General features: G+C 34.6%; 1 protein-coding gene and 1 long non-coding RNA gene across 3 annotated transcripts; both read right to left on the minus strand.

Annotated features, from left to right (window-relative positions):
* Positions 1-1113: 1113 nt before the first annotated feature.
* LOC111399005 lies at positions 1114-3700 on the minus strand. Of its 2 annotated transcripts, XR_002703497.1 has the most exons (5): positions 3313-3700; positions 3184-3226; positions 2406-2451; positions 2242-2334; positions 1114-2135 (listed from the first exon to the last, which is right to left on the minus strand). It is a non-coding gene; the product is annotated as an uncharacterized LOC111399005 (long non-coding RNA). The 2 variants fall into 2 exon arrangements; XR_002703496.1 differs by having other exon boundaries at positions 2242-2451; positions 3313-3697.
* A 1833-nt stretch (positions 3701-5533) lies between these two features.
* LOC111399007 (pentatricopeptide repeat-containing protein At2g29760, chloroplastic-like) lies at positions 5534-8764 on the minus strand. The gene has a single exon (XM_023026202.1). It carries the CDS (start codon positions 8450-8452, stop codon positions 6662-6664), a length of 1791 nt encoding a protein of 596 aa, XP_022881970.1. The 5' UTR covers positions 8453-8764; the 3' UTR covers positions 5534-6661.
* Positions 8765-10197: the final 1433 nt, after the last annotated feature.

The following is a 10197-nucleotide window of genomic DNA, read 5'->3' on the forward strand; positions in this document are numbered from 1 at the left end:
TATGTTTAGTTCTTTGAACACATTTATGTATTTGGATATTTTCTGTACAGAAATAAAGTATTCAGTTCATTCCACTCTGTTATTATGTTCAGTACTGATCTCACTTAAGAAATAAGGTTGGACCAGTTGGAAATAGACATATTCGGATCACATAACATGTAATTTCCATGCTACACTCCCATAATTGATCTGTGTCATTTGGTTGTATGGGTGTACGTGACCATTGATGGATTTAGTCACGCTAAATGTGACGAAAATCGCTTTGATCCTACATCGATGTAACTAATGGACGAGATTGTTTGGAAATACCTTTAATAACTATAGCACAATTTTGAGCTCATAAGTCTGTGCACATTTATAATGTAACATGTTTGGCCCAGTGGGAGATTGTTGGAAAAAATTCCAACTTAGGGGCCACACATGTACATTTATTAGAATGTGTGGTGCTATTTTAAAGTAAATATAGTCGATAAAGTGATCCATTGGATTTAATTTTAGACTAATGGGTATTAAATTTTATGGGATTAAAGTGTAGAGACCAGAAGGTGTTATTTTGAATTGATGAGGGGCCGATTTGAAATAACTTAAAGTTAATAACTGCCAATAGCAGTTATTTTTAAAAATGGTTATGGTCCCCAATTTGAACGTGATTTTCTTTGGAAAATATCTCTGCATCCCCATCAACAGAGACTTTGAAGAAAATCAAAAGGAAGGAAAATCACGTATCAATTGGAAGATCAAAACCCAATTAAAGCAGTAAGATTCATGGATCAAGGTATGTTTCCGCACTTTTTGTTGTCTCTTTGATTTCAACATGGAATTTATGATTTTATGGAAGGATTTTATGAATATGGTTCCTTTCAAATTTATGCAACACTTCTCACAGATAAAATAGAATGCATCACGTCGTACTGTTCGGAGAATCACAATTTCATTAAACAATCTTCCCATGTTCATTTGTAAAACAACTTTATTACCTCCCTTTAACACATCACTCTGTTTTTAAGAACTGAAACATAGAATCTGGTACAGCCCAATATCATTAGAGATTGTGTAAATGAAAAATCTGTAAGGATGGCTGCGAATTTTATTATCATATTAGCAAATACACACTTAGAACCCCCAACCTGTAGCCTTCCACCACAATGAAAGTTATAAAACCAGCATAATAAGATCACAGCAACTTATTCATTATGTGTTGACGAAATAAACCTTCATTGAATATATATATATATATAAACACACAGAAAAAAATGCACAACAATGCCTTGATGCCAGAAACAAAGAGGAAATCTTTTGATGCTATATTAGTTTGTTTCAGCTTGTTTAGATAATACATTCATTGCCTCTTTTCTCATGCTAGATCAAAGTAAAATTTACTTTGTTCAATTGGCAAGTCTGGCACTATCTTATTTGGTCCTTTTTCAGTATGTGTGGCCCATTACTTCCCACAAAATATTTAACTCGTTGTATGACATCTACCATCATTTATAGCCTTCAAAAACTATATATTTAGAGTGAAAATAGAGTTCTCTTATTTTCATAGCTGAAGCTACTCGACAATACAAATAATTGACTGGATTATTTTCAGAGACAGAGTTCTCCTAATTTCATAGCTAAATTTACTTTCAGCTCCAAGGCAATCACTTGTTTGGAGAATATTGTTTGCTTTTCTAGATTTAACTTTCTTTCCACCAGAGGTTAGATTCCTGTTCCTGAGTACTACACTTATAAGCAACTATGAGTAATTTCTCTTTAAGATACTTGATCTACTTCTCAGCAGCTTCTCCTACCGCCTACTCAAGTGGATTGGACCAGCTTTCCAGATTATTTCCTTCTTTTGAGCTGCCTTCTAGATGCTCTTTTGGTGCGAGGGTTACTATGGTATTTCTCGATATAAGTATTTGAATATAAAGAGATCAATAACATGATCTCTTTAGTAGTTTCTGTAAAAATATATGTGATTATCAAAATAAATTTCTATTTTTTATTTTTTTATATTTATTTTTGGCCATACTACACATTAAAGGTACATTTTCTTTCAAGATAACAAAAACAAGACAAGTATATTCACATTAGAAAATTGGCACTTATGTGATGGAATTACCGTTAAGTATGGATGACGAAGTCTTGTCCTGTATTAGCAAGATCCAAGAAGGTCAAAACAAATTGAACATCGGATTTGAATTCTTGGCATGCAATTGAATAGCATCAAGCATGAAGAGAAGACGATAAAAGTACCTATTTGTAAAACATGATCAATTTGCTCATCTTCGCTTCTAGGCAATCTCTCCATAAGAATTGAACTATAGGATCTCTCTTCTATGGGATTTTCTGGTTCGTTTGCAAGAAATACGGTAATAACTTCAATAAAAGAATATCATATGACTGAACAAAAGACTCACTGTTTTATGTTACGCTTGATCCCAAAGGACCTCAAAATGTATCTTGCTGTGGAACAAATCAAACAATTCTATTAGATGAAATACATTAGGGGAAAGAAAAAACTAAGTTCATTTCATCACTATATATTTTGATTCTAAAAGATTAAATGACACATAGTAGAGGCATAAACCACTGCGCTATCATAATATTATCAATAGTCAGTTGATCAAACTTCTGATGATGAAATAACTACAGCGAACTTCTTTTTGCATATATGCACTTTGAAAGAATAAATAAGACAAAGTTTTGGATAAACATGCTTCCATATCCAATTACCATCTCACCAAAGTCTAACTCTCATTTAGAAAGAGAGTAGATCAAAGTCACTCTACATAATTAACAAAACTTACGAAGTTACAATATCATAGTCTATCATCTAGCAGAGTACTTGGGAGACAGTAAAGCTACAAATTACATCATTTTCAAGCAAATGTTCAAGAAAGTATACCCATTTACAATTAAAAAGTGCTAAATAATTCTAAATGAAGCTAGACCTAAAACAATTAAGGAAGCTATAAGTCAGATTTCATTTCTAGAGCTGCCATTAACAAAAATTTAAGAAGTTACAATGTGACAATCTATCATCAAGGCATTAAGTTGAGCAGGATTTTATAAATTACTGATTTAAACATTCACATATAACTTTCACAACATGGTGAGCAATAATAATATGTTGCTGATCTTGTACTACAAATAATATAACCCCTGGAAAATAGCTTCAAATTTTGTGGAACTTACCCTTAGAGAAAATAGGAATTTGGCCACTAAGCTGCTTTAAGACCTGAAAACATAAAAATAAATACATAAAATCGAATTCAACTTCGAAAATACTCAATAAAATAAAAATTGTATCAGGGATGAAATTACACTTTAGTGGCTCAGGTAAGACGAGCTCCATTATCACCGACTGAGATGTTGAGGACGAGCTTCTGTACTTTAATTTCTCTCGTTGGGATTGACAAATTCTTCTCTGAACTTTCTCGAATTATACAAAAAAATACCAGGTGTGCATTCCGTACAGAATCTGATGGAGGCGGGGGCAATGAGAAGCCCGTCAGCCTCCGAGCTATGACCGCAGGCAAAGTTTTGTGTATATATACATAGATGTGCATGTGTGTAAGGAGAGAGGATTACGTTAGGGCTTATGAAAAGAGTGAGAGCAAAAGCCACTTTATGGAGACATTTCATGAACTAGTCAATGATTAGTATGAAATCAGAAAAATGTGAAAACGAGCGTGACAAGAATGAATAGGATTATCAAAGAGAGAGGGTAGAAGATGAAAGATAACCATTAGTTTGAAATTTACACGAGTTGATTGTTCATCTATCGTGATTTATTTTTGCCAGTAATATAATGATTGGATCATTAATCATTTCAATAGTGATACTTTTGTTACTCGATTTCTTTCAAAAGCATTACTACTCAACTCCAATCAATATTTGTTTGAGTCCATTTTGGGGGGAAAAAATGTATTTTAGAATAGTATTTTTTGAAGAGCGTATAGTTAAAGTAAAATTATTTTATCGGAGAATATGTGGATTAAAACGAGTTTGGAAGAGCGAATTTTTGATCAAATAAGCATCAAACAAGGGCTAATATCAACTAATTGGTAAGATAATTTCACTTTTCTTTTTCTACATGCATGCACACTTATTTACCTGCTAATAATATTTTTTTCCTATATATATATTTGGGCAGAGTTCTCGTTCTAGTTTCAATGTATAATATACATACATGCGGTAGTTATTAGCTCATATGGAACAATTATTAAATCACTCAATTATATATAAAATTTGGATTTTACAAAAGCTTTGTGTTTTGTAATTTACCTTATCAAATACGTACACGTACATTTAGTTGGTATGAGAAAGTTAATATTTTTTTAATCCATTTCTAAACGAATCATTTTATTAAAATTAATATTCACTCTGATCTTCGTACATGGTAGGTTGCAAATATAATTAGAATCAAATCTTTAAGATTAATCAGTGAATGAGAATTGGAGCCTACACCTTGAGAATGGGACACAAAACCCTCCAATACGAATTAGAGACCAGATCTTGAGACTGAGATGATCATTCTATCTCAATTCCCAGAGCTATGCTATTTGTACATTGAAAATATACAACTTTGTTAACATTCAATGAGGTGTAAAAATATGTGTCATCGATTGTTTTAAGTGCTGTTAAGATCAATGGCAAAAATATTAATCACCTCACACATTGCTAACAAAGCTGTAAACCAAATTGAACCTACAACAGAACTATAATACCTAGTAACTAAACAAGCTGAAATTCACGATGACTAGCACAACAAATTATTTCGAACAATTCTGATTGTCTTACAGAAAAAACTCAGAAGTCTCACAAAGGGTAAGCCCCATTGCGGGACCCGATGTAATAAAGAATGACAAAAAAAATTTCGACCACACTCATGTGTGAGACCTCTGTAAGAGGTCTGTGAGTTGGGGTTCCGTACATCCAGCTCGATTCAATTATTTCTTCACATGTCACAGTGACATTCCTGGTTTTGGGATTTGTAATCTTGGTAGTGTAGGTTGATCTTGCAGTTCCAACATTTGCAACTGTTTCTCAAAGCTTGACAGAAAATGGTGCACCCTATAACTTTGAAAGCCATTGAAGCGTAGTTTAGATCCTTCGCAATAATCACAAGAATAGAACTCAGCAAAGTCCATCGTCAGAGTTACAATGGAGATGCATTCTGGCAGTAGAGATGGCCAAATAACCCGCCTCGAATTCTCCCTGTTAAAAAAAAAATAATAATAATAATAAATAAATAAATAAAATTGATTGGAATAACATTGTGCTGTGGATGTTGGAACTGTTCTTCATTCCTTCCATTTTAAGCCAATTCTCTGGTTGGGACAAGAATGATGACTGAAACAATGCAAATTGGTGAGAGGCCCAGTTGAGAACTAAATATAGTAGTAGGTCAAATAATTGTAGAAAATAAAATAGAAGCAAATCTATCAGCAAAATATTTACCCATTAAGACATCAAATTTACCACAGATGATCATATATCTAGGATCCTTACAAAACCTCTTCATATATATATATATATATATATATATATATATAAGAATAAAATCATAGAGCAGCAAAACAGAATTTACTCTTGCCTCCACGAAAGTGCAATAACGATAGATACTGGTACCATGTATTTATCTTATCCACCGTTCAGCTCCCAAAATGCACAAGATCTAGCAAATTTTTATTATATCAAAATGCCCTTATTCTCCTAGAAGGTAAAAGTCCTCCAAGAGAAATTGCAGTGTGCTACATTTACAAGAAAGATGGATAAGAATAAAACCTTGCATAACATTATTATCTTGGTCAATTTTCTCCAAGGCAGGAATGCAGAAGGCAGCAGTTTTCCCTGTTCCATTTTTGGCTCTAGCTATTAAAAAAATGGGGGCAACAAACAGGGCAAGCCACCGCCCCGCCCCCACTGCCATCTCTACCCAGCAGTTTTTTCAACCCCGCAATACCCATTACAACCTTTAGCCGAGCCAAGTCCTCCCATTTCCAAGCTTCTCAAAATATATTGGACAGCAGAACATAACATAGTTGCATGGTTTTTTGGTCAAGCACAATACGTATTCGGAGAGATAACTTGGCATATTTAATGTTCTTGTAAATCTGAGAAGCCGCAAGAAAATCAGTCCGAAAGACACTATCTGCAGTCTTTGAAAACTTCTCTATAAACTCCACAGCCTGCTCCAAAAGCACAGCACAAGCCACAAGGTCAACCACATGACCATAACGCTCAATTTGCTTTTCAACGATAAATTCATAATTTGGTGAAAATAATTCAATCCATCTTCAACTAAACCCAGACACAAACAAGTACACAATAAGCATATGAAACATTTTCAAGCTCTTTCAAAGAGTACAACCAGGTGTAGTGAAAGTTGGCCACTGGAATTTCATCAGAAGCTGCAGACGAAGAGTAGGTTGGACATCACATTTGTCCTTGAGCAACGCGCATCCATCATGAAAAGAAATATGACACTGATCAGTCAAGCTTTCATGAATAACAGTTTTCGAGAGTTTCATCAGTTTGTGCCCTATATCACGAAATAATGTATAGAACCAGCAGTACTGAAAAATCAAGCTAGATAAGGAAGTGCTGGAGCAAGTAAATCTGTACAATCAAATCATGGTAGTTCGTTTTTTAATATGTCTAAACTTGCCTAGGTACCCTGCGCAAGCTCCATAAGGTCTGGGTCATATCCTGATAATCTTAACAACTTCATCAATCCTTTCAAGGCACAATATATCTCTTCTGTTTTGGAATGCCTCTCGTCAAAAGAATAGAACTCAACAATCCCGTCATCAGTTGCAATGGAGCTGCATCCCGGCTGTTTTTTAGATCCTGTATCCCTTATTGCAACCTTTATACGTGCCAAGTCTTCCCATTTCTGAGCTTCTCCATATATATTAGACAGCATAACATAGTTTGCAGGGTTTTTCGGGTCAAGCTCAATAAGTTTTTGAAGAGACATCTCAGCAACTGTAAGTTTCTTGTGAATCCGAGAAGCTGCCAGTAAAGAAGTCCAAATCACACAATCTGCTACAATTGGCATCTTTCTTATAAACTCTACAGCCTGCTCCAAAAGCCCAGCACGAGCGAAGAGGTCAACCACACAACCGTAATGCTCAATTTGAGGTTCAATCGAATATTCATTTATCATTGAGTGAAAATAGTTCAATCCATCATCAACTAAACCCATATGAGAACAAGCACATAATATACCTATGAAAGTGATTCCATCTAATTTCTCTCTTGTAGTTTTCATCTCGTTGAAAAGGTTCAATGCATCAGCTCCATGACCATGCACAGCTAAGCCATTAATTATTGTGTTCCAAGATATTAAATCTTTTTTGTCCATGTTCCTAAACACACGGACTGCACTTTCTACCACCCCACATTTAGCATACATGTCAATCAAACCATTGCAAACATAAACATTCTGTTTGTAACCAATGCTCTCTGCATATGCATGCACCCATTTGCCTAAATCAAGAGCTCCTAATCTTGCACAAGCAGTCAACACGTTAACAAGTGTCGCATCATTAGGCTGCACATGAGTATCTCTCAACAACCTCTTAAAGGCATCAAGGACCTCTATGTAACTCTCATTTCGAGTGTACACTCCAATCAATCCATTCCAAGAGAAAATATTCCTCTCCTGCATCTGCTTGAACAACCTTTCACACCCCTCAGCATCCCCATTATTTGCAAATCCATGCAACAATGTATTCCAAGACATCAGATCTTTACCTGGCATCACATCAAAAAGCCTCTTAGCCTCTATCATATCCCCACACTCTATATATGCTGAAACCATTCTATTCCATAATACCACATCCCGTTCTGGAGCTAAATCAAAAAGCCTTCTCGCCAACACCAGATCACCATTTGCCACATACCCTTGTATCATCGCTGTCCAAGCTACAACATTCCTCAAAACCATCTCAGTAAACACCCTAAAAGCACACTCCACACGCCCTTCATCTGAATACAACTCAATTAAATTAGTACCTGTGTAAGTATTCGAAATGAACCCACTTTTAACTGTGACACAATGCACTTCCTCACATTCTCTCAAAGACAAAAACTTGCCACAAGCCTTCAAGACCAGAGGAAATGTGTAACAATTAGGCTTCACATTTTCCCTCATCATCTCACAAAACAACAAAACAACCTCTTTGTAGAGGTCATTTTGTAGAAATCCTTTTAATGTTGCATTCCAAAGTGATGTAACTCTGCGGTTCGGAATTTGATCGAACACTTTGCAGGTGTAAATTATCTGATTCAACTCAGAGCATTTCGAGAGGAAATGAGATGTCGCGAGGTGGTTTTGATGATCAAGGCCGTTTGTTGTAATCTGAGTTTGAACTTGTTGGAGTTGTTTGAAGGTCTTACATGATTGTATAAATATGATTACCCGCTGAAGTGTTTGAGGTAATTGTGAAGTCATGTAAGCAAATTTAGTTATTTTCAAGGAGAAAATTTGTGTTGAAAATGCAACTTGAGAAAAGAAAGAAAGGTCTGCTGATTTGGTCGGGGAGGAAGTTTTAGTTAAGGGAAAAAAGATGACAGTAGAAGGTAAGAATATAGAAAATCAAAGAGAAGGAATGCAGGTCACTGAAGAAATTTCCATCAGACAGGCGACGTTCTTGCTTGAAGGGATTGAAATGGATGCAGTTCATGGACTGGGAGAGCACTTCCAGTGGATTCATATAGATGCAACGAGCAGAAAGGGTGTTACCCGGGCGGACCTAGGACAATATATTAGGGGTGCTGAAATCTAGAAAAGATTAATGTACTAACAAATTTCATATTGCACAGAAAAAATAAAAATATAACATTATCTACTAAAAGTATAATTATCTTTAGGACACATCACCAAGGTATCAGAAGAAACATTTACAATTTGGAGAAAAATAAATACCATGATTCAATATAAACATATTTTGTAACCCCCCCCCCCACCCACCCAAAAAAGAGAAAAGTCCGCTATGCTTAGGAATGCTATATTTTCAGAGAAGTCAGCTATGCTTAGGAATATATATTTTTCTTTTCGGTTAAGTCGAAGCCTTTAAACAGTACGTAAATTTTGTCCTTAAAAGTTTTTAATAAAGTGGATTTGGATTGAGTTTTTAAAACTATTACTCATTACTATCCACACAGTACCCACTACTATTCCTCCTAAAAAGATCCTAAAAAGTTACTAATAATCAATCCTGGACATGGGCAAAAAAAAGGATGATGAAAAACACAAAGCAAGAGAAGGCATTCATTTAAAAGCAAACCAAATATAGAACTTTAATCAGTCTCCGTTTTCTGGTTTCTTAGACTTAATTAATCATTCTAAAATCAACTCTAATAAAGCATTCTAAAATCATTCTGCTTCTACTTTTCAAATAATTAATATATTTTTGATTAACATAGCAATTCATCAAAGGACAAGAAAATTTTAATCTTGAAGCATTTTGTTTTAATTTTAAGGAAGAATTAAGAGTATCCAGTTAAGAACTCTGTACACAAACATTTTCATTAAGAGTGTGTTTGATTGACATGGAAAATATCATCTAGAAAAGAAAATATTTTCCATTTTTTGTGGAAAATAAAAACCACCTCTACCCAAGGAAAATATTTTCCTTAAAAACAAGGAAAATTAGGCATATTTTCAAAAGTTGGAAAATATTTTCCATGGAAAAAAATAGAAATCAAACACTCCAAGTAGAAATTTGGGTGGAAAACTGATATTTTTCTTGGAAAATAAATGTAATGAAACACACTATTAAGCCAAAAACTTACAAAAAATAGATCAAATAAAATCTTAACTATCCATTTCTTAATAATAGAAGGATTATAGGAAAATAGAAACAAAAATGATAAATAAATTTAAAAGAAAGACATCGGAGGCGGGAGGAGTCCTCACCTCCTGCAGCTGCCAACGTTGGACGGGGCATGTCAGATGCTTCGGCTAGCAGGATGTGTTGAGCCATGTTAGCATTGTTGGGAATTTACTTAAACATGTACAGCGTAATTTAACAAATTTCAATTTTTATTTAAGATTCAGCTTTGTATTTTGATAAAAACTGTGATAAGAAATATACATTTTCTTTTAATTTGCAAACTCCTTCGCGTTATTCCTCTCCAGCAACTTGAATCTGTCTCCCACAGCTGTCCAATTGTCCAACCTCCAATGAAATCCAC

This window comes from Olea europaea, chromosome 8, assembly GCF_002742605.1.
Source record: "Olea europaea var. sylvestris chromosome 8, O_europaea_v1, whole genome shotgun sequence".
Taxonomy (NCBI): Eukaryota; Viridiplantae; Streptophyta; class Magnoliopsida; order Lamiales; family Oleaceae; genus Olea; species Olea europaea.

Excerpts from the sequence above, each read along its gene's own strand:
- LOC111399007 (XM_023026202.1), bottom strand. The coding sequence starts at position 8,452 with ATGACTTCACAATTACCTCAAACACTTCAGCGGGTAATCATATTTATA.